Here is a 24,300-nt window from a genome sequence, read left to right as displayed (position 1 = left end):
CATTCTTAAGTGAACCGAAATCCATTATATCTTTTTGTTAGTAAGCCCAGAGGCCGCTTCCTTTTGCAAAACCAAAATTGCTTGTCCCACTTCCCTTCTACATAAATAAAATGACTGATGAACACACTAACTTTTTCTTTTTTACTTTTAAATATTTTAATCGTTATTATTCAGATATATATATATATATATATATATATATTTAAATGAGAGCAATTATAAATCATGATGTCTCCTTCTGAAAAAGAAGATTAAGATATTTATCCAAAATTGGAAATGGAGCAGAGTTCAAACGACTCAATTGGAATTGAATTGCCTCTTGGATAATTGTAATTATTCTAGTGTTGTTACCCCATAGATTGTTCTATCTGACATCTTTCAAATATAGTTTGCTGGCGTTTAATTGCCAAGAAAATGGAGGAAAGAATAGAAATTCAAAATTTTAACTTTTTGTTTTTGGATTTTTGGTTTCAAAAAATGGGTAAAAGTAAAGATCTTAGATTATCAAAGTTTATGGAATATTGTCGGCCTGGAGTATGAGATGAAAGCTAAAAGGTTGAATCGTTTAAAGATTAGAAGGGCAAAAAGGCAAAAAAATAAAAAAAAAAAATAAAAAAATTTGAAGGTTATTTTAGGAATTTTACAATTAATGCAGTGGAAATAGAAATTTACGTTTCGTATAAAGAAGCACTCAAAAGCCAATTCCATTTGGGCCCAAAACACAAAACAAAGTCCATGGAACTCAAGGTGTACTGAAACATGTTTGTTAGCCCACTTAAAACTTCGTTCGGTACGACTTTGTGGATTCGAGGATTCGGTGATATGCATGCTAAAATTGTAGTCGACAAATAATTCGTAAATAAGAAAGTGTGCGGTTTTGTTTGGGCTGTGTGGAATGGGGCCGTTGGGTGGTTTTGGATTATGAAAGAAACGGCAGAGAGATTGGATCGGAGACAAGAGAGTGAGCAGGAGAGACTCTCTGTTTCTCTCGGATCGATTAAAGAGCAAGCCGATTCTGAACCATGTCTTGCTCTTGCTCTTACTCTCTCTCTCACCTCTCATCTCCTTTCCTCAAACCCATCGCTTACGCTTCTACTTTCGCTTCTTCCCCATTACGCACTCCATTGCATTCCCTCTCAGTAAAATCCTCCATAGACAAGAACTCCACTTCAAATTCTAAGCTTTTCACCAAACCCAGTTCCTGGGTCGGTCCGGACTGGCTCATTTCTCTCGCTCGCTCCCTGACCATTTTCAAAGACGATGACTCCGGCATCCCCATTGCCAGTGCTAAGCTAGACGACTTCTCCGATCTTCTGGGTGGTGCCCTTTTCCTCCCACTCTTCAAATGGATGAATGACTATGGACCCGTTTACAGGCTTGCCGCTGGGCCTAGGAATTTTGTGGTGGTCAGTGACCCTGCCATAGCTAAGCACGTACTTAGGAATTATGGCAAGTAAGCTAAGGGTCTTGTTGCCGAGGTCTCCGAGTTCCTTATTGGTTCGGGTTTTGCGATTGCCGAAGGTTCCCTTTGGACCGTAATGAATCAAACTTTGTTTAATTTGCCATCCTATATTGCTGCCTTTTTTTTTTTTCAATGTTTGGTAGATTGTTTTAAGCAATAGATATTTCTTTAAGCATTTTGTTCTAAATTTGAGACTATGGCTGCAATGTGGCAACCATACTGAGGTGTTCTAAATCTATCGTTAGGAGAACAGAGTAAAATTTCAAGATTTGAATAGCAAATTGAAACAAGTTAGTCCTTATGACATGGAGACTTTCAACTTGTGACAGTAATAACAGAAAAACTGGATTTTTTTTTTTTCTTTTTTTCCCCTATATCATATTTCACCTTCCTTCTATTTGACTATGATTATCCGAATCATAATAGGGAAGACGCAGGGCTGTGGTACCATCTCTTCACAAGAAATACTTGTCTGTGATAGTTGATCGAGTGTTTGGCAAGTGCGCCGAAAGGATGGTAGAGAAGCTACAGCCTAAGTCACTGGATGGCACTGCAGTAAACATGGAGGCCACATTTTCTCAATTAACTCTAGAAGTTGTTGGCTTGTCGGTATTCAACTACAATTTTGATTCTCTTAATGCTGATAGCCCTGTTATTGATCCTGTTTACACTGCATTGAAAGAGGCAGAGGTTCGACGGATATATTACCATGTTGGAAAGCAAGAACTCTCAAGTCCTCAACATGTCCAATTCGTATTCACTTTGTTTCTTTTCTGGTGTTTTTAATTGCTGGTATAATTTTTGTTGCTGTTGCAGGTTAAAGCTTTGTGTAAAATAATCCCAAGGCAAATAAAAGCTGAAAAAGCTGTTACAGTAATAAGAAGAACGGTTGAAGAACTTATTGCTAAGTGCAAAGAGATAGTGGAGAGATAGTGGAAGCTGAGGGTGAAAGGATCGATGAGGAGGAGTACGTAAATGACACGGATCCAAGCATCCTTCGGTTCTTGCTGGCTAGTAGAGAAGAGGTGTGCTTGTGATTTTCCCTTTGGGTCTACATTATATTTTTGTTGTTGTTTATGGATATGTGCAAGTAACTAAAATCCTTTTTGGGGATTCTGTCATTTTGTAGATGACTTTGAATTGCCGTGAAATATACCTTCCAATTCTAGTTCTAACATGGAGTCTCTATTTCTTTTAGGTTTCGAGTGTTCAATTACGAGATGACCTTTTGTCTATGTTAGTTGCTGGGCATGAAACGACTGGTTCTGTGCTGACTTGGACAGTTTATCTTCTAAGTAAGGTATCCTTAACAATTATATGTACTTCTCTGTGTGTCATCTTTTTCTCTGATGCGTGATTACCTTTCTGTTCAGCATGACACTATTTTTTTAATCTAACTAAAGTTTGATTTCCCATGTATTCTTTACTTATTTATTTCTTTATTTAAATTTTATCCCAATTAGGATTCTAACTCATTAATGAAAGCGCAAGAAGAAGTTGATAGAGTTTTACAGGGACGGCCTCCTTCATATGAGGATGTAAAGAATCTAAAGTTCCTGACACGATGCATAACCGAGTCACTGCGTCTCCACCCACATCCTCCTGTAGGTTTTCCTCATGAGTTAAATACATGTGCAAGCTTTCAGGAAAAGTAAAAGAATGTTATATTTTGTTTCCTTAACAAAGTATTTTTTTTTAATCCATGGAGTAACTGTTTTAATTAATATAGGTCTTGATAAGAAGAGCTCAAGCTGCTGACACACTTCGTGGAGATTACAAAATTAATGCTGGTCAAGATATTATGATATCAGTTTATAATATTCATGATTCTTCTAAGGTATTACTTCATATCATATTCCAACAAACTATAATACTTGATGGAGATTTTTATCTAATTTGAGCTGCTGCTCTTGAATTGATTGAAAATTGCTTTATTGAGGATGAAAGATATTGACATTTTGCTATATTATTGGTCAAAAACTGCTTTACGCTGGAGTATCTATGTTTTGAAGAAATCTGAAATCTAACTCTTTTCCCTTATAATAGCAGTTAAAAATCTTATTGTCTGTAAATTGTTTTTTTTTTTTCTACTTGTGTTTTTTCAAGGTGTGGGAAAGAGCAGAAGAGTTTGTACCAGAAAGATTTGACTTAGAAGGTCCCATACCTAATGAAACAAACACAGATTTCAGGTATCATTGGTCATGACTTTCCTCAGATGCCACAGTAGTTAAATACTCTCTGGGTTATTTAGTTATTGTACTTTTTTCAAGATAATACATTTGATTCAACCTAGTTTTCAATTAGATTTGATTTTTTATTTCCCCTTATCTATTCAGCTTGGGATTCTAACTAAGTAACCTATCTGCTGTAGGTTCATCCCATTCAGTGGAGGACCACGCAAATGCGTTGGCGGTCAGTTTGCTTTGTTGGAATCTATTGTTGCTCTCACCATCTTTCTCCAGCGCTTTAACTTCGAGCTGGTTCCTGATCAGAATATCAGAGCATGACCACTGGAGCAACGATACATACAACAAACGTAATGTCTTCCAATATGTTCTTTATACAGATACCCCAAATCTGGATAAAATAATCTAAATTTAAGATTATATCGATATGATGGGGGTCAAATATCTAGTTAAATTTATGTTTGCCTCAGTAGCATTCATACAAATTTCATCTAATGGATCTGCTTGTGACCTAAAAACATGAAATAATTTGGAGTCGAAGAACATCAAGTCCCATTAACATTGGAATGCAATAAGCTGTTCTAACAGGGTGTTGCTGTTGTTGCAGGGCCTGTACATGAAACTGAGCTCGAGGCAAACAAAATCTTTGTCTGCTTAGCCTTCGTTATCTTAGGTAAACTGTCTTAAGGGAAAACAGAAAAAAAAATTTGTAAGTATGAACTTCAAAAGAAATTTCTTTTAATCAGTTAGAAGGTGCTTTTATCATATGAACAAGAATAGACCATGATGTTATTGCAATGCATTGGCATCTTGTATGCGGTACTGGTCATTGTTTATTTATTTATTTATTCTTTTTAAGAGCCGGTTTCGATTGCTTTCTGGATTTATATGCATATAAAAAAAAAATTATGCTGTTTGGGAGCGAAAATTTTAGGATATTCAAATCGTCATCCTAGCAATTGACTATGAGTAATTGCATTTCTTTCCGTGTGCCACAATACAAAATGCCTAATTGCATTATATTTGGACGTCTCTTCAGATGATATATGCGTGCTTTTGGAAAATGACAATAGCTTGTTGTAGATGGAATATTATTATTATTAGAATTCCTTTTTTTAGAGTTGCAGAAAAAGAAAACAGCCTAATATTACCAGAAAAACATGGGGGAAAAAAAAAAAAAAACAAAGAAAACGGATTAATTACTTTTAAAGAAAAACTATCTGTATCTGATATGACAAAAGCATACTTTATTAAAGTAATTTGTAATATTTGAAAATGTATTTCGTATTAAATTTCTCAGTTCCAAATTTATTGGAAAAGTAATTGTTGAGGAAAAAAATGAGATAAATAATTGAAAGTTTTTTTGTTTGTTTGTTTATTTATTTATTTTGGTGGATTAGAATGTTATTAAGCTTTTTGTTGGTTGGTCAAGTTAGTGTAGCATACTATAAATGACAACTATAAGAAGTTTTATGGTTCACTTTTTCAATGCGTCTGTGGTTTCGACTTGGTCATTAACGCCTTTTTCATTAAAAAAAAAAAAAAAAAAAGACCTTGGTCATTAACGTTATTGATATTAATCATTATTACTGTGGTATTATTATTATAATTGCTGTCAAAATTTATCATAAATAAAATAAACTAATCCGACACATAAAAAAGAAAAAAAGAAAAAAAAAACCGTTACATCGTTGAACGGAAAAATGTCACAAGAAAAGTATGCAATAAATATTTTCCATTTTCCAAGACGGAAAGACATTAACTAAATTGAGAAAAAATAATAATAATAATAATAAACGAAAGTTCTGGTGAAAGTTGCACTGCACGCGAGAAGTACCATAACCATAAGCCATACGAAGAGAGTGATTTTTTTCTGTTTTTTGTGGTAGTCCCAGAATTTTCAACAGTTAAAAGACACCAATAGCTCCGTCCTAAATCATTATTGGTGCCTACGTACGGATTGGTTGAAAATGATGGAGGACGAGAGCAGTGAGTGTCGAAACCACGCAAGGCTGGGTATAATGGAACTGGCTAACATGATCAGCGTCCCCATGTCCCTAAACGCCGTCGTACGCCTCAAAGTAGCGGATGCCATCTGGGATGGCGGTTCCAACACCCCTCTCTCTGCCTCCCAGATCCTAACACGTCTCCTTCCCTCGGGTGGTGGTGACCCTGAAAACCTCCAACGCATCCTCCGCATGCTCTCCAGCTACGGTGTGTTCACCGAGCACCTCAACGGTTCCAAGAGAAACTACTCTCTCACCGACGTCGGCAAAACACTCGTCACTGATTCTGAAGGTCTATCCTACGCGCCTTACGTGCTTCAACACCATCAGGTACGTAGTTTTCTTTTATTTGTGGTCCATATTTTTTGTCCTTTTTTTTTTTTTTTCTTTAAATGGCGTGGATAAGTGGTGGAACAGGACGCGCTGATGAGAGCGTGGCCATTGGTACATGACGCAGTGCTGGACCCTTCGACGGAGCCGTTCGTGAAAGCGAATGGTGAACCGGCGTACGGATACTACGGGAAGAAGCCGGAAATGAACGGGTTGATGCAGAAGGCGATGTCGGGTGTATCTGTGCCATTCATGAAGGCGATATTGGAAGGCTATAATGGATTTGAAGGGGTGGAGAGATTGGTGGATGTGGGTGGGAGTGGAGGGGATTGCCTGAGGATGATCCTACTCAAGCATCCTAATGTACGACAAGGAATCAACTTTGATTTGCCTGAGGTTGTGGCTAAGGCTCCTCAAATTCCTGGTCAGATTTTATTCTTTATTTTTAATTCCATACCCTTTTGTATTTTTATTTTTTTTAAAATATTATAAGAAAGGAAAATAAGTTGTATAGATGTTGGTGGTAGATGAAAACGATTTCTCTTAACTACTTGATATTCTGCCTTTTTAAACGAAATCGCATTGTTTTATGATTTATGGTAATCATTTATTTATGGTTTTTTTTTTTTTTTTGGGAGAATTATTTATGATCGTCTGATGACTATTTTTTTTTTACCCACCTTTTTTACTTTCTTTTGGCATTATGCCCTTTTTGTCAATTTCATGCATGATGCATCAAAGAATTTTTGAACAAATTAATCGTGGAAGTGTTGGTTTTGCAGGAGTGACCCACGTTGGTGGTGACATGTTTAAGTCGATTCCTCGTGGTGACGCCATTTTCATGAAGGTATGTTCGAGTGAAAACTCTAGCTTTTTCATTTAATATATGATGCTAAAGTATACAATTCGTACGACGAGACATCGATATGACTTTGGCTTTTTTTTTTTTTGGTGGATGATATGACATTGGCATTGGCTGTGCAGGCATGGAGGCCTTTTTATTAATAGGAGATTAGTAATACGTATCTTAGAATAAATTTCAATATTTCTTCCCCAAAAAAAAAAAAAATTTAAAACCTTTCTACTATTGACAAAAATTAGCACTATTCCGCACCGTGCTATGGATACCCAATAGTTATTAGGGTTTAGTAATTTGGGTGTATTTGGAATGAGGTCTAGAATGGGGTATTTATATTTTTCTGGCATGTAATTTTTATATAGAAGAGGGAAACTGGCTCCAAACCTTAATAAGGCTATACTCGGTCACATTTTAGAAAATTCCACACCGTGCTATGAAATACCAAAAAGTTATTAGGGTTATCAATTTGTGTGTATTTGGAATGAGGTATTGAATGGGGTATTTATAATCTTGTGACATGTGATTTTTGTAAGGAACAAGGAATCCGGTTCCAAACCCAACTAGGCTATACTATAAAGCATATTTTAGAAAATTAGGGTTTCTTGGTCTATTCTTGAGTGAAAATGGCATTGTATCATGATGTCCACAAAGTTGAGGCACCAGTTCTCTTCACAAGTTGGCCTCGGACCATCCACTGTGAAGATGGTATCGGCTATTTCAACAGGAGGGTAGGACTCAAGATTGAGTGCTTGGTCCTTAAGGATAACATATGTTGAAGTGGGCTCGGCATGGCTGAGAAGAGTCCCGTTATGGGCCCAGAATCTTGCAGACCTGGCTCCAGATGTTTGTCCCCATCAAATGAATGATGACCTCTCGGTTAACTCTTCTTGGAAACCCATGCCAATTGCTATCGACTGGTTCCGCCGAAGAATCATCCAAGGGGACGATTCTACCCACGCAATAGGTTTAAGGCAGTCTACTATCTCATATGGGTGGGGCTGATAATGAGTACTCTGATGGATGGGCATCACCTTATTGATTAGTCATTTCATTGTACAAGTAAAGATTCTTTAGATACAAGAATAATGTCGACACTGTTCAGGAGTGGGATGAGCTTTGTTGGTTCAAGTTTATCAAGGATACCAACTCCTGACTGGAATTGAAATCCTTTTGGGTAAGATTATTTGTGGGTTTAGAACCTTTTAACCGTTCAAGTGGCGCTCTACGAGTAAATTGTTTGATGCACCAAATTCTCTTCATGGACTAGTAATGAAAAAGGAAACCGTTGAAAAAAGAGAAAAACAAAGTTAACTCGAATTAAAAGAAACACAGAAAAAGACAGAAAGTTACCTGGACACCTCGGCTTCAGCAAAAAATTAAAATAAATAAATAAATAATAATAAAAAAACTTTTCTGTGGTAGTTATAGATTGGATGTTTGGCGTTTAGGTGTAATTCCCTACCACATGTGGCAAAGTTGTAATTTTAATCTGACGCTGGCTGTAAATTGCCGCAGCTGCGCCAGCAAGCAGGCTGGAAGGATTCCATCTTTTGTTTGTTTTTTATTTTAGTTTCTTCTTTTTCTGTATGCTAGTGGAGTGAGGTATTGAATCTTTTGGTCCTTAATTACATAGAAACAAGTCTATAGAATACCAGATTCTATATTATGAGTCATGTTCCTGCTACCTGCATGATTTTGTAAAAGCAAGCCATTACTCTGAGCTCGCTAGCCTTACTGTGGAGCTATTTTTGCCAGCTCTGTTTACTGGCTTTCTTTAGACAGTATAATCTTAATAGCCTTGAATTTATAGCTGGAATACGAGGATTTTTATAATGATTATAATGGTTTCTTTTATCGTTGGCAGTGGGTTCTAACAACATGGACGGATGATGAATGCAAGCTGATTATGCAGAATTGTAACAAGGCACTTCCAGAAGGAGGCAAATTGATAGCATGCGAGCCGGTGTTACCAAAAGAGACAGATGACAGTCATAGAACTCGTGCCCTCCTAGAAGGAGACATATTTGTCATGACCGTCTATAGGGCCAAAGGCAAGCATAGGACTGAAGAAGAATTCAGGCGGCTTGGTCTCTCTTCTGGTTTCCCCAATTTCCGAGCAGTCTATATCGATTACTTCTATACCGTATTAGAATTCCAAAAGTGAATGCTCCTCTGTATGGGATTGATGATCTAATGGCATGAACTATCTGGCAAAGTACTACATAACTAAGGGCACAAAAACAATAAGTAGAACTGTGTTAACTTGCTCCACCTTCCAAATTCGCAGTGTCCCATTTGATATGAATTATAAGTTTCTCTGCTGTTGGAGAACTGTGTTAACTTGCTCTGCTATTTTGAAAGGAAAAAAAGTGCAGACATAAGAAGGAAATAGTGTAGTTCTTGATCTGTTTTCTTTATTTGTTGGTTTATTATCAGACTTGTTATTATATCCTATGACTTTGGTTATTGGACAATGAATTTTAGGTATGAGAGTGGAATGAATATATATATATATATATATATTGGAAACTGACAGGGAAATATGCATCTGGACTGAAAATTATTGGTCATTGTAGCCTTAAATATATTTTAAGGTTTTGTTGTTGGACCCATGTGGAAGCGCATTTGTTTGTGCTGTCCAAACACAAGCATGAAGAATTCGAGGCACAGCGGAATTGATAATGACGATAAATAATCTTTTATAGTTTTTCCAATGTGGATTTGCGTCATCAGCTTTGGACAAAAGCCCTTGGCACCAAGATAAAGGCACAAATAGTTCGTAAGAAGGAAAATTATATTGATAAAAAAAATAAAAAAAAAATTAGGTGAATAAGCTATCTTGGCTGTTGGATTTGGTATTCTGGACACAAATTTGGATTTTTTTTAAAAAAAATTTAAAAATTTTTATTTTCCAGGACAAATATTAGGAAGCAAGAAAAGAAAAGTAGCGTAAAAAATAAATTTGCAATAAATTAAGGGCTACAAAGAATCAGCTCAAAGAGAAGGATAGTAGCTTTACAGGCCAGCCGTCAGGTGGGCGAATGAAAATGACTGTTTGAAGTACGGTTGAAGAAAGGAAGAAAATATCGCCGATTGTGGGGGCAGAAGATCTTGGGGGCCGAATATATGACGAGGTCGATATCCTCCATGCATATAAATTCCAAATAAATAATTTAAAGTAAAAATAAAACAAGTTCTTCACAACTACTTTTTAACTTACATTCCATTTTTAATTTTTAATTTTTTAATTTATAGATCTGCTACAATTACGAGGGCTTTTTTCTTTTTCTTTTTTTGAATTATTAATTATCAAATTCGCAAATCCCCACCACCATGCAGCACGGCACTCGTAAATTTGATCAAGTCAGAGGGTTTTCCTTATGATCCATTGACTCATTTAAGAGTAAGCAGCTAATGAAATCAAGACGCGTCAATGGTCAGAATGCGGGCCTGACTTTTATTAACAGGTGTCACACAGTTAGAGCGAGTTGCACAGTTTCTATTTTTGCGCCCAAAGGAAGGCGTGCATGAAATATTAGCCGGCTGTTTCCACTATGCACTTCACTGTGGAAGCCACTTGATTCAACAGGTACTCTCTATCTCTCTCTCTCTCTCTCTCTCTCTCTTCTCTCTCTCTCTCTCTCTCTCACACATTTTAATTGGAAACGCCAATGTGAAGTAAAAATAATATAACACCCTTCGCAACAATGACCAGCTAGCTAACGCTCTCTCTCTCTCTGGTTTGTTTGTTTGGCTGTGTTCTAGTTGGTAATGGTGGTTGTGAAGCTACCGCTATTCTTCGATTTGCAAGAGAGGTGTAACTCAGAAACGAGAAGAAGAAGAAGAAGAGCAATCGAAAAGAAAACGCAGGAAGGAAGAGGAAAATATGTTCAGGCTTCATAAGCATAGGAATGCGAAACCCGGAGACAAGGTTGATTTCAAATTCTCTCAGTTTAAGGCACTCCAGGTATCTCACTGATCATTTAATTTCCATTTTCCATCATGATTTTCATTATTCTTGTTTTGTTGTTGTGTTAGATTTTAAATTTTGATGTTTAATTGCGGATAATTCTTGCTCTTTTTCAATTCAAATTTTCTTTGACTTTGATATTGCTGTTCTAGAATGAATTTGGGGTATTAATAATCCGAATAAGATGCTGATATTTGCATTAAACTTGGTTTAAATAGAAGATCTTTCCATTTGATCAGAATGCACCTTCTAGTTCAAGTGATTCCCGATAGAAGGGAAAAAGGGCGTTCCCTGCATTTCACAATTTGTCGTTAAAACACGTATTTCAAATAAATATGATTTATGTGATTCGAGGTTTTGATTTGCGCAACCAAATATGCATTTTTGATTGTTCTAGGAAGTAGGGAAATCAAATTCATGGGCAATGTTCTTTAAGGCATTGAAATTATCAGTAGTGTGCACTTTTTTTTTTTTTTTTTTTTTTTTTTTTTTTTTCCTTTGGTGGTAATCTGTATTGTGCACTCGTGGTTATATAATAGGTGGTCCTTTGTAATGCAGATCAGTTCGGGGCATTTACTATTTCTGTTGAATGGGTACTTATTGTAACCGTGTGAATCAGTAAGTTACACATTTATAGCTTACCGATGACATTTGTGGTTTCCAGGTACCCAAAGGATGGGACAAGCTGTTTGTATCTATTGTCTCTGTAGAAACTGGGAAAGCAATTGCAAAGTCAAGCAAAACAGCGGTGCGTAATGGAAGTTGCCAATGGACTGAGACTCTGTCGGAGTCAATTTGGGTTTCGCAAGATGATTCTTCAAAGGATTTCGAGGATTGTCTCTTCAAGCTCATTGTTTCCATGGTAATATTATTCTTACTGTTTTACTATATTTATGAGGATAAGAATTCCCCCCTAACCATAATTCTTTGCTAAATGAGGATTTTGTTTTATCAGTAATATATGTCGTAGCCTTTCTTCAATATGATTACCCCTTTCTTGTATGCCTTTCTTATTAGGGATCAGCGAGATCTGGCATTCTTGGAGAGGCTACAGTCAATATGACAGATTATATGAGTGCAAGTGCTTCGGTTCCTGTATCCCTTCCATTAAAAAAGTGCAGCCATGGGACAGTTTTACAAGTAAGTGATCTATGCTACTTATTCTTGGATTATATTTGGCTTTAGATAAAAAGATTCAGGTCCTCTTTCCTAACAAGGTCTTGGCAAGTATCTAAATTTGATCTATTTTAACATTTAGCATGCCAAAACTGTTTGGTTATATTTTTAACGTCCCTGAATCTTGAGAATCTATCTTTACAACTAATTTTAGTGCTTCAGTAAAATGTTTGTATTTTGTCTACTTTTTAAAATTGCAATTCTTTTGATTATTAAAAGTTATTCGTCTTGTCATTTTTTAAAGCGAATCGATCTGAGAGGTTTATATAGAGTATTCATTGTGGTTAGGATTTTCTTTTTCTGTCTTCCTTCTCAATTTCACAAGAGTTTCAACTTGGAATCTTGTATTCATCATAATTTTTCTTGATGACCTGATTTGCAGGTAAAAATTCAGTGCATAACCCCAAGAACAAAACTCAGGCTAGTTTTATGTTATGGCACACTCATGGTTGAATTAGATATTTAATTTCTTATATGATTAAAATTTTCTGCTAACTTCCAGGGATGAAAAATCAAAAGAGAAGGACTCTGATTTGGAAAAACCAAATGCAGACTGTCATGATGTTGAAATCCTGTCAGATGGATCTGAAAGTACATTTGCAAGGAGTTCCGAGTCTTCCTCCACTAAGGAACTTGGGTTGAACTCACAACCAGGAGAAGCTGGGAGTAGAGTATGTAGTGTTTTGACTATGCTTATGTAAAATTTGACATCCAGAAATATTACTAGTGTCTCTTCTGTCGTTTATACTCAATGCAACTATGATCATTAAAACAGCTCAGTAATAGCTTCATGGTATATTCCATCACAAATGGAAATTTTGACATATATGATTTGTGTACATCCTTCATATAAAAATTTGATTAGCCATCACCATTGTTTTCTTATATATTACAAAGTTCAAGAGTTTTTTACACACATATTGCCTGTATGGGAATGTTCATACTGCACATGCCATTCAGGATTTGCTATCCTCATAATATTTACCAGTCTTTCATTACCATGAAACTGACCCTATTTCCTTTCTGATCATAGGAAACAAGTTTCTCTGTATCAGGGTCACAAAGAAGTTATGACTCAGGAGAAGGTTCAACAGTAGGGGAAAATATGTCCCTTGGGCCTGGAGAGGATGGTGCTAATATGAACAGCCTGATTAAGAGGGAGAATTCAATTTGCTCAGAAAATAGTGTATCTCAAGGCAATTATTCTGTTGAAAATCCTTATCAATCTAATAATTCATCATTCAATTCACAGATTATGGGGTCAGGTAATCAATCTAAGAATTCTCAGAAAGATTTTACATTATCCTCTATGAAATACACTGCTTCTAAAAACCTTCTGGAAGCTGCAGAAAATAATATTGAAGAGCTGCATGCGGAAGCTAAGATGTGGGAGAGAAATGCCCGAAAGCTAATGCTTGATTTGGATATTTTGAGGGTCGAATTTTCTGATCAATCAAAGAAGCAGGCGGATTTGAATATGGAGCTCTCAGCAGCCTATGCAGAGCGTGATTTTTTGAAGAAAGAAATTGAACAATTAAAATTTTTCCTGGAGAAGTCAGCAGCGAAACAAACAGCCATAGAAGATTTAACATCTCAAAATGAAGGTCTTCCTCATATTCAAAATGAACTAAAAGATGAACTAAAGTTTCATAGAGAATCCAATGCCAATTTGGCTCTGCAGTTGGAGAGAAGTCAAGAATCAAACATCGAGCTTGTTTCTGTTCTTCAGGAGCTGGAAGAGACGGTCGAAAAGCAGAAGATGGAGTTAGAGAATCTTTTAGCACTGCAATCAGAGTTCAGTAATATGGAAAGTACCATCCAAGCAAATGCAGAGGAGAACAGGAAATTAACAGTAGAGCTACAACAATTGCAGGAGTCGGAAAATAATTTGAAAATTAAAGTGCAAACGCTGGAACAGGCATTGGAGAAAAACAAACACACAGAGAATGAAGGGAGTCTGAACAGTCAAACCCTTCTGGATATTGAGACAGAATACAAAAGTAAGTTATCCAATAAAGAAGAAGAAATTGTTAATTTAAAAGCAAAATTATCTGAGTCTCTAAATGAATGGCATTATGTAGAAATGGAGTCCATAAATGCAGGTGATGCCGATCTGATTAGAAAGATTGAAGAGTTAACAGAAAAGGTGCAGGAACTAGAGAAGGACTGTAATGAGCTGACTGATGAAAACCTAGAACTCTTATTCAAGCTGAAGGAATCAAATAAAAATTCCAGTAAAAGAGATGCATCTGTTGATAACTTTGGTAAGGAAACTACATCTCAGGATCATTCAATTCAAGTACTTGAGAGTTTGAAGATGGAGCTAGAGTGCAAAGTGACAGAAATGGCAGAGGAATTGACTGAAAAGGGCTCTGAGATGGAAAAGCTTCAGGCTAACCTTTTGTCAAAAGATGATGAAATTTTGGTTCTTAGACAACGTCAAAGTGAACTAGAAACTAAGGTTTCTGGTCTTCAAAAAGAAAAAATCCAGCTACAAAAACAAATGGAGGATATGGATAGAGAAAATGATATCACCTCTAAGTGCTTGAATGAACCACGTAATGATGTGATGGTGCAAAGCAGCAGTATGGACTCCCATGTTTCGGTCAATAAGGAACTTGAAAAAAAATGTACAGAGCTAGAAACTGGAAACCAAGAACTGCAAGTTCATTTGTCAGAGCTCGAAGAGGAAAACGAACAGTTATCGGTACATGTATCTGGTCTTGAAGCTCAGCTTAGACACTTGAGAAATGAAAACGAGTCTAGTCTATCTGAATTAGAGGATTTTAAATCTCATTCTCAGACTTTCCAAGATGAGATTAACAGATTAAACATTGAGTTGGAATCCAATAAACAAGAGATGAAAAGCAAATTACAGGACACACAAAACCAGTGGTCAGAAGCTGAAGAAGAATGCGAGTATCTGAGAGAGGAAAATATGAAGCTGCGAGCTTCTTCTGAGAGCATCATTGAAGAATGCAGTTATCTCCAGAAATTAAATGGAGAGTTGAGGAAACAGAAGGTGGAATTGCATGAGCATTGTTCCATATTGGAGACTAAGCTAAGGGATTCACATAAAAGGTTGGCAGATTGCTCCAAGAAAGTTGAAGACCTGGAAGAAACTCTGTCTTCAATGGTGGCAGATATTGCTTCAAAAGAGAACAGCCTAACTTCAAAATTAAATGAAGTTCTTGATGAAAACTTAAGATATAAGGAGAAACTGAAATTGGAAGAAAGCTCCTTAAATCGGATGTACATGGAAAAGGCAGTTGAAGTACAGAACCTTCAGCTAGAGGTAGAACAGCTGAGGAAAGAAATTTCTTCAAGTCAGGAAGAAAAAGAAAGAATAGCTTCAGGTGCTGTGCAGGAAGAATCCAGACTACGTGCTGATAGCATTAAACTGCAAAAGGATTTTCAAGAAATTCAATCTAAACTTGAACAAACTGAGAATGAGCTCAATATTATGCACCTAGAATATAAAGTGAAGCTACAAAACTTGACTGACGAACTTGATGCTTCTAAGCAAAATCAGCAACTGCTGATGGCTGGCCATGAAAAACTGTCAACGTTATTGGAGAACTACAAATCAGGAGAGGAAAAATTCAAGGCTACTATAAATAGTCTTGAACTGAAGATTTCAGTCTCTGAATATGAACGACAACAACTGGCTGAAGAATCTTCCAATCTGAAGGTTCAATTGCAGAATTTATCTCATCTTCAGGATGAACTTTTGGCTTCTACGAAACAGCTTCATGCAACTAAGTTTGAGAAAGAGAAACTGGAAGCATCCTTGCACTCAATATCAGAAGAATGTGAAGATCTGAGGGCAGAAAAGAATACATTTATTGAGAAGATCTCGATATTGAAGAGCACTATGTCTGAATTAGAGAACTGCAAACGTGAAAAGGAAGCCTTAGAGAAAAAGCTTCTGCCGATGGAAGGTGAATTAGTGGAAAAGGATGTGTTACGTGCTCAAGATACTGAGCTGAAAAATGAGCTCAACCAGATCAAGAAAGCAAACGAGCAATTCCAGCAGAAAATGCAACTTCTCCGGGAAGAGAGAGATGAATGCCTAAGAAAATCTCAAGCCCTTGAAGAAGAATTAAAACTCGTTAAGGAAGAAAAACAGAATCATAAGGAGCACGTCAATTCAAAGGTTGCCAGCTTATCAAAGATCAATAGCAAAGTTATTCCAGTCCGTGAAGATATGAAGCTTTCAAAAGTAAGTATTCTTAACCCTTTTTCCATGTTAACATAGATGACAAGAACGTAAAATTTTGGATATGCGGTGTGTCTCATTATAACAGAATGAAATGGTCAAGAACAGCAATTATCGTCGTGATAATAGAAGGAATGCATCCTTAAAGAATGGCCTAGTACAAGACCATGTGAAAGAAGGTCACGTCCAACATCCTAGAGAGGTTAGACATCTGATAATATAACTTCACTTTGCATTTATTGCTTGATGTTGCAATCACAACAGTTTGTTGCTTTTTCTAAGATTGCATATATAACAAAGGTCACGACCGCATAGACAGTCTATTTTTTTTGGATTATAGAATTAATATTGTATTTTTTCTGGACTACGAGAAATAATTAAAAACAATCTCAACTTTTTACTGCTGATGGTTTCATCCAACTCTTTAAACTATTATTTTTTTTTTTTTTCCATTTCAATTTTTATTATAGAATGGTAGTGGATGTGAAGTTCGTGATGCAAGTCCTCGAGATGTTGGTGCTGATCCTGGCTCGAAGATTCAGTTGCTTGAGGATGAACTTGCCAAGGCTTTGGAAGCAAATAACATGTATAAAGTTCAGCTTAATAGGTTAGTAAGACGAGACATTATACCTCAAATGAAGAAGAAAAAAATCATCAGTTCCTTGAATACTCTCGAATTCTTCATTTTCAACTTTGCTTACTGCATGTTGCAGATATAATCATAAACAGATAAGATGCCTAAATCTTTAGATCAACAAATCTCATTTTCTGAAAATTTTATATGGAAAATTATATATTTATATAATTCTGAGAAAATAATGTTTGCCTGGGCGCATGCAAAATATACTTTCATCAAAGTTTTAATACTAGTGTAGACAGATTTTTTTTCATCTGCTATTATATCGCAGGCTATTGTCTGAAGGCCGAGACGTCCATTCAGATGGTCGTAGAAAATCAAAAGGTCAAGGTGAAATTATGGCAACAGAAACACATGAAAGTATAAGATCCTCTCTAGAGGCAGAATTAAGAGACATTCGCGAACGCTACTTGCACATGAGCCTCAAATACGCTGAGGTGGAAGCTCAGCGTGAAGAACTAGTGATGAAGCTGAAGACAACTAAGGGCGGAAAAAGGTGGTTCTCATGAATCTTGTCACTTTTTTGTTTGCACTTTTTTGGCAAGTGACCATACATCTCTCCTCCTCCAACTACCAATCTCTGGTAGTCTTTTTTGTTTTTTTTTGTTTTTTTTGTTTTTTTGGTGTTTTCAATGAATCTGTAAATATACTAGTTTTCATCTTCTTTAATAAGCAGTAGAGGAAAAGAATGGCGTGATTGTAAATAAGGAATAACAGTTGAGAGGTGGATGATAGAAACTTCGGTAGTGCTGCTGCTACATGGTAGCAATAAACGTAAAAAGAAATAATAAAAAATAAAAAATAAGGAATGTAGTTATTTTTTGATGTATTTTCTAGTTCCTGCTTAATTTCTGTTGCCTATGGGTCTTCGTTTGTCTCTAAAAGGTTATTAGGTTTAATTGGTTAATTAAGTGGATTTGTGCCAAAACAGAACAAAGAAAATTAATAAATAAATAAGAAAAAAAATAAGAATTGGAAGAAAAATAAGCGGTGGAAAAATTAAGCAGCTCATAATCAAAAGTGATCTGATAGTTCTCCAATGCCCCAGACCCACTTCATTTCTTCTTCTTCTTCTTATTATTATTATTATTCTTTGTTTTGGCTGAATGTCCTAGACCCACTTTTGAACAAGTAGAAACGATTAAAAGTTACAAATGAAATAATCCTAAATAATATGATTATTTCTTACCTTTTCCAACAGTATTTACCTACAATCCCTGTCTTGTGTCTTGTACATAGAAGCTATCTATAATATGCAATATGCTTTCAGTGGTATAAAACTATTTCCAAGGTACTTATTTTATATACATAATAGATGCAGTTGATATTTTTAGTGGTCACAGTGTGGTTGATGTTGGAACTTTTTCTTTTTTCCTCGGAAGGTGGGCATAAAAAAAAGCACGTGGAGTTGCCACAATGTTTTGGTTTGGTATCAAATAATATTCTTCTCAAGCTTTTTGGATGCCTATACATGTCATCAACTTCTGTATATATATGCTTACCAAGAACTTCGGTGTTTGTGTTTTTTTCCCATCACACCCCTTATTTTATTCCGACTTTTTTTTTTTTTCTAACATAATTCTACTTAATAAACTTTAATTCCAAGTTTTCCTATATTTTTCTGTGGACACACGTATTAGTCCTTTAGCATGGTTTTTTTGGAATTTAGATTTTAATTAAGTTATTCTACAGCTGAAATCAAGAATATTTAAAATTTTCGCAGTGAATAATATTTGTGCTCTGTTTCCCTGACAGAGAAATTATAAAAAAAAAAAAAATGGCATATTCCTGAAGAAATAACCAAATATACTGAAATCTGCCACTTCTTAATTGTTATCACGTGACTCGTGGACAGCATTTAAACCAGAAAAAATTTTGAAAAACCAAAGAAAGATTTACAACAAAAAAAAAATAAAAAATAAATAAAAACATCGAGGCATTACGCAATCAAAAAAGATTATCATCCTTTTATGCCGTGGTGAAGAACAACTGAATGATACTGCTGGTGTCACATTCATCAAAAAAATAAAAAATAAATAAATAAATACTGCTGGTGTCACTGAGAAGATGAAATCTCACTCGGACAATATTTTAAACCCAAAGAACACTGAACAAAAAAAGGTCTACCTATATATTATTAATTTATATGGAAGATTAAACTTTTCCAGGGTATTATTTCAATGTGATCAAAACCAGAGACTGGTAACACATCGATGGCGTCGAATTGCTTCCACGTGGCAGAATAATAGTCTAAACTGGGACCCAGTAACGCACTCTAGCACAGATTTCTCATTCTAATTCTAATGATGGCAAGCTGTCAATCAAAATTTTTTTTTTTTTTTTTTTTACCCCCTCGTGATGGATCAAAGTGAGGCTGCTCGCTGTTGTAGCCCATTTGCTAAGATCATGATGATCAAAACTAGAATTCCAACGGCTAAGATAGAACTTGTTACACCCATAGGAGACAAAAGGATCAACAGGTTGGTCAAAATTCATGGGGGACCCAAAAATTCACATTTGGCGGGCCAAGTAATCTAATAGTGGATTTCTATTGCACGTTTTGGAACATAGAAGGGTCACTCTCCGTCTCCTTCCTGAATAGATAAACAACAAGAGCTTAAGAATGTCAAATTGACATTATAAAATCTAGTTAGTGTAAAAAGAAAAAAAAAAAGGGACAAGAAAGAAAAGAAAAGAGGTGTCATCAGATGTGGAGCAAAGAAAAAGTGAATGGCATATCCTTTGGAAGATGCTGAACTTTTGCAAGCATTCATTTTCACTTTTTTATTTTTTATTTTTATTTTTATTTTTTTGGGTATTTCCTTTCAGTGAAAAAGTGAGCACATATACTACTTAAGTCATCACACCCTCTTATTGCCCTCACGACCAAAGAAAAATCCTATAACAACCAATCTAAGCTTCCATGATCAAACCCTCTTTGTACACCACCATCCCTTCCATCCATCCATGTGAAGCTCTTTGTTTTTCTAGCTTGCTTCCGCCACCCCCAACCAAATGGAACGCAGCGTTTTGGAAACCAGAATTTGGTGGGGGTGGTGGCCTTTTGTGTTGGTTGTCATATGGAGGAAAGGAAGTGATTATAATTTAATTGGGTGGTTTATGAATTTCAGTGTGTTTTTAAATTTCATGCTATACTTTCCCAAGACTGACCTTGATTCGAGGCAAATGGGAAAGAAAATAAAGATTTATAGTTGGAAAACTGAATCGCCTTCTTGAGGGCTGATTCTCTCTTAAAGGGCAACTTCAATCCTTTGGCATTTTTGGCTTCTCCTCCCGGGAACCTTTTGTCTTCGCTGCAAAGTGATCATTTGGGCTTTCCAGGAAAACTATCAGTGAGGTCGAGTCAGGCACTATGTTAGTTGTTATATTTGTTTGTCTTTTCTGTCTTTTTATAGTTTGTGTTGGTTTGTGGCAGATAATATTCATGTTCTATTAGGCCTTTGGCCAAAGTTTGAAGCTTTCGCACTTCAATATTATTAAATAATATTTTGGCCTCTGGTTGTTTTATAAAGGTCATAATCTGCAGCCTCTTGTTTCAAAATACTATAGTTCATGTTCAGAGCCTCTTTTTTTTTTCTTTTTTTTTTTTAATAACTCATGTCGAACAGAGAATCCTGCCTAATGTCATAAGTAATTAGGTTTTAGGGGAGGCAATAGAGAGCAATAGCAATAATGCATGAGTTAGTAACAGCATTTTTGGCAAACCAAGATGATAGACAGATATGTCGTATAAATCATCCCCTCTGTACGGTAATTACTTAATTTGGCACCAATAAAGTGAATATTTAAGGAATACAAACTATTCTCGAGGAATATATTAAGGGCTAGAGAGCAGCGGACGGGATGGGAAATTATATATATATATAGAGAGAGAGAGAGAGAGAGAGAGAGAGAAAGCTAGTTAACCATTGGTCTTATTTAGTTTATGTCCCCACCCAAGAGCTCAAACAAGTATCAGTCTTCTTTTATGGATGGGAAAGGGAAGAGAAGAAAAAGACAGTTCGCGGATTGTCCAGAAAGGGATTTTAAGTCCCTGGTTAGCATATACATACGTTTATAACCAGACATTTAATTGGTCAATTCTATATAGAAGTGAGTCAAAGTGTAAAAGTGTGTATATATATATATATATGTATGCATGTTAGTTTGGGGCTGCTTAATTAAATAATTTACTCCTTCATAAGTAAGACTACTAAATGAAAACATTTGGCTAGCTCACTTAGATAAATCTAATTTGATAAATTTAATATATATAGGTGCATTTCATTGATGAAGTGATATCTAACATTTAAACTCCAACTATTAATTACATTAGATATATTATTAAATAATTATTTTATGTACGCAATCAATACTCTATGTATGCACTACCAAATCTTGTTTTAATTATTAATATAAGGGTAATATATCAATTGCTCCATGTTACCTATAGCTATATGAAAATACTTTTTTATTTATTTATATTTTTTATGTTATAGATATTTGACCATGTGGTATTCCTTTTTCCATTTAGTTATACCCTAATAATATATGGGATAAGTTTATTTTTCCATGTAGAATTTTAATGTTAAATAAACCACATATCAAATACTAAATGGAATATAACACCACCTGTCAGATGTACATGCTATATAAGATACAATCTTAACTATATTTGATTGTTATACATTGCAAATACCCTTTTATATGCGAATAAAAGGGTTGGGAATGGAATTTGGGTTTGATCAGATGATCAGCTGAACTGCTGGAGTAGTGACATGTGTACTGATTATGATTGATCACGCTTCTGCTTTGATTGATAAGCTGATAATCATGCTCTCTTCTTGGCATTGCTTAACCTCAGGAGTCATATCTAATTAAGTTTCCTTCCCTTGCTGCGCAGAATTTCCCCAGTTAATTAATTGCACCCAAAATATATATGATTTATAGATATTCAATAGATGTATCTATCTATATATATATATATATATATAATTTGCTGAAAAACTGGCTGTTCACGGGAGTTTCTAGCATATATTCCGTTATTATGTCCTTAATTTGCTTTTCGGCAACACTTCATTTGATTTTTTAGATAATTACTTCTTTACTTTTTGCTAATATATCCCAGGCAATAACATTGCTTTTGATCATTTGTAGTAATCGCATTAAAGATTGAAAGTATTAGGAAGGTAGGTAGGCATATACAGTTGGCTAACAATTATAGGAACAGAAGGTCTGAAATGGGCAATATTGGTTCGACACGGTTCTTGCAATATATATCTTTCTTACTTTGGATAACATATATTAAATTATCCGCTAGAGAGATCTCACATGAAGGTCACCAACTCATAGTTTAATTTCTTCTTCTATCTATCTAATATATATATATATATATATATGAGAAACCGAATATGAAGTCCCAAAGGATTAATTAATTTTCTTTGGTGATATAATTTGCTGGATGTTCTTTTTCAAACAGCTAAAAAACTGTAATTCAAACAAAAAAAATCCTACAAAAAACCTGAAGAAAACGATCAGCCCTATATATAGCATGAAAAGGAATATGTACAGCTTAACAAATAGCAGTATCATAGCCGACTCCAACAGGATACAATAAGTTATTTTTCCTTATATGACAATGGATTTAGTCAATTAGGTTCGATGTACAAGGGAATTAGTGCTTCTCAAATTCTATTTCCACATATTAATTAGGTTTGCCAAATCATGGAAAGAACAGTTTAACAGACATACTGCACAAAGAAAATCCCCACAAACGAAACTCAAGTATATGGAGAAGTTAGAGTCTCAAAATAAACTCCCAGATAAGTGTGTATTCATATATTTACCAGTTAAAGGAATTTATTTGGTGGTTTGGGTAATCTTTACGTTGATCTTTCCAAGTAATTTCGCTTCCTTTATTTTTTTCTTCATTATTTTCCTAATAAAATAAAATTAATTTGTGTCTAATTGATTATGTATATACATATCACTGATGATGACTATGCTGGAAAGAGAAATGGCAAACAAAATTACCCAATTATACCTTGGTAAATTCGAAAAATAACCCAAACAAACCTGAAACCAGACATATATATGTGATGAATATCCAATGTCATAAAATATTTCATATGAATCTTAAATGAAAAAGCAAACAAAAGTGGCATCTCTTATTGCCCAAAAAAAAAAAAAAAAAAAAAAAAAAAGAAGCATCTCTGAATTTGTATGTATATGTTTATATATGATGTCACAGATATTATCAAGAATCTAAACAAAATGTTAAAAATAGAAACATAACATTTACCAAAATAAATAAATAAAACAAATCTGCATGAAGGACATTTTTTATTTGTATTCCAGAAAGAAAATGAAAAATATTTATGAGAATAATTTCACAGATATTAACATATGGCTTCTATATAAATATATATATATATATATATATGGCTTCCTATATTTGTCGTACTAAAAGTTAGAGTACGAAGTAGAATACACAAAGAGAGATTTTATTAACCGATATCGAGTACTCCATGCACATTTATATATGTATATTTTGTTTTAATTTAGCAATTTATATAACATATTCAATATCAAAAATGTACATAGCATATAAGTAAATAATATCTAACCCCCAAATCCTCAAGAGTCAGTGAGTCACCATGTACCTAAAGGAAGGAATTATATGTATTTTTATATATATAACATATCTTATACATTAAGGCAATGATTGGTTATGTGATCTCCGTTAAATTAATCTTGTATTTTGAAGTAATGAAGCTCAATTAAGTTTTTGATATTTGTAATTAGAGTGGCTCTTAAGGGATATTTTCATCCAAACAAGCTAGCTTTTCTTCCTCTTTCCCCCCCCCCCCCCCCCTTTTTTTTTTTTTTTGAAAGGAATATTTCCAAACTAGCAAGCAATTTACTAGATTATATGACAAAAACTCTTGATGAAGTTAGTTAGATTAGTTTCAAAATTATTTAGATTTTTTAAAGTACTCAAAAAAAAAAAAAAGGTTTTGCGTATAATTTCATATCTTAATAGTGGCATATTTTATTTTTTTATGTTTCATGGAAAATATGCCGTTAAAAGATAAGAGAGAAAAATTGTTCGGATACATACCAAAATAGAAGGCTTACTACACCAAGACAACTTGATTCTTTGTTTTAGAATTTTAGTTCTCTCTTGCACCAAGCAATGCCTTCCAATCACAACCCTAATATATAAGGTTTAATTCCCACATGCTGCAAGTATGTACAATTTTATTTTTTTATTTATTTTTTGGTTGACATTTTATACAGGTTTTGTTCTTGACTTCTTTTTAATTTCAAATTTTTTCTTCCACTCCTTCATGGTTAGAGAGAGAGAAGAAAAAAAAGGGGCGTGTTTGGGTGGGGAGAAAATAAAAAGAACTTTAGCACTAGGGCTCGTTTGGATTGGGGTGAAAAACAGGATCC

At 35.0% G+C, this 24,300-nt stretch overlaps 3 protein-coding genes and 1 pseudogene across 7 annotated transcripts in view; 3 read left to right on the top strand and 1 right to left on the bottom strand.

Moving 5' to 3' along the window:
• LOC107432056 (vacuolar protein-sorting-associated protein 37 homolog 1) overlaps positions 1-24,300 on the bottom strand; it is a 97,856-nt gene that overhangs the window by 41,966 nt on the left and 31,590 nt on the right. The window lies entirely within an intron of this gene.
• On the top strand, positions 876-4,321 carry LOC107431993 (carotene epsilon-monooxygenase, chloroplastic-like; annotated as a pseudogene).
• LOC107432040 (nicotinate N-methyltransferase 1) lies at positions 5,480-9,330 on the top strand. The gene is made up of 4 exons (XM_016043093.4): positions 5,480-5,984; positions 6,072-6,408; positions 6,767-6,831; positions 8,708-9,330. The coding sequence occupies exons 1-4, from the start codon at positions 5,619-5,621 to the stop codon at positions 9,005-9,007; spliced, it is 1,068 nt and encodes a 355-aa protein (XP_015898579.1). The 5' UTR covers positions 5,480-5,618; the 3' UTR covers positions 9,008-9,330.
• Positions 10,283-17,674, top strand: LOC107431992 (uncharacterized). Of its 5 annotated transcripts, none has more exons than XM_016043048.4 (11): positions 10,490-10,810; positions 11,478-11,675; positions 11,831-11,953; positions 12,372-12,409; positions 12,492-12,660; positions 13,023-13,254; positions 13,339-13,989; positions 14,071-16,211; positions 16,297-16,410; positions 16,679-16,815; positions 17,117-17,674. In XM_016043048.4, exons 1-11 carry the CDS (start codon positions 10,730-10,732, stop codon positions 17,352-17,354), a joined length of 4,122 nt encoding a protein of 1,373 aa, XP_015898534.1. In that variant the 5' UTR covers positions 10,490-10,729; the 3' UTR covers positions 17,355-17,674. The 5 variants fall into 5 exon arrangements, 4 of the variants coding, with proteins under 4 accessions (XP_024922646.1, XP_048321295.1, XP_015898534.1 ...); XM_025066879.3 differs by having other exon boundaries at positions 10,491-10,810; positions 14,092-16,211; XM_025066878.3 differs by adding an exon at positions 10,283-10,432 and having other exon boundaries at positions 10,609-10,810; positions 13,023-16,211.

The sequence above is a fragment of the Ziziphus jujuba genome, chromosome 11 (assembly GCF_031755915.1).
Source record: "Ziziphus jujuba cultivar Dongzao chromosome 11, ASM3175591v1".
In the NCBI taxonomy this organism is placed as follows: domain Eukaryota; kingdom Viridiplantae; phylum Streptophyta; class Magnoliopsida; order Rosales; family Rhamnaceae; genus Ziziphus; species Ziziphus jujuba.
The sequence above is the reverse complement of the archived record's forward strand: the minus strand, read 5'-3'. Positions and strand labels throughout refer to the sequence as shown.

What these genes read in the sequence shown, in the direction of transcription:
- LOC107432040 (XM_016043093.4), top strand. Translation starts at nt 5,619, where the DNA reads ATGATGGAGGACGAGAGCAGTGAGTGTCGAAACCACGCAAGGCTGGGT. An exon ending in ACGTGCTTCAACACCATCAG is followed by an intron (nt 5,985 to 6,071) that starts GTACGTAGTTTT and finishes GTGGTGGAACAG; the next exon opens with GACGCGCTGATGAGAGCGTG. An exon ending in GTGACGCCATTTTCATGAAG is followed by an intron (nt 6,832 to 8,707) that starts GTATGTTCGAGT and finishes TATCGTTGGCAG; the next exon opens with TGGGTTCTAACAACATGGAC.
- LOC107431992 (XM_025066878.3), top strand. Translation starts at nt 10,730, where the DNA reads ATGTTCAGGCTTCATAAGCATAGGAATGCGAAACCCGGAGACAAGGTT. An exon ending in CTCAGTTTAAGGCACTCCAG is followed by an intron (nt 10,811 to 11,477) that starts GTATCTCACTGA and finishes TGTGGTTTCCAG; the next exon opens with GTACCCAAAGGATGGGACAA. An exon ending in ACCCCAAGAACAAAACTCAG is followed by an intron (nt 12,410 to 12,491) that starts GCTAGTTTTATG and finishes GCTAACTTCCAG; the next exon opens with GGATGAAAAATCAAAAGAGA.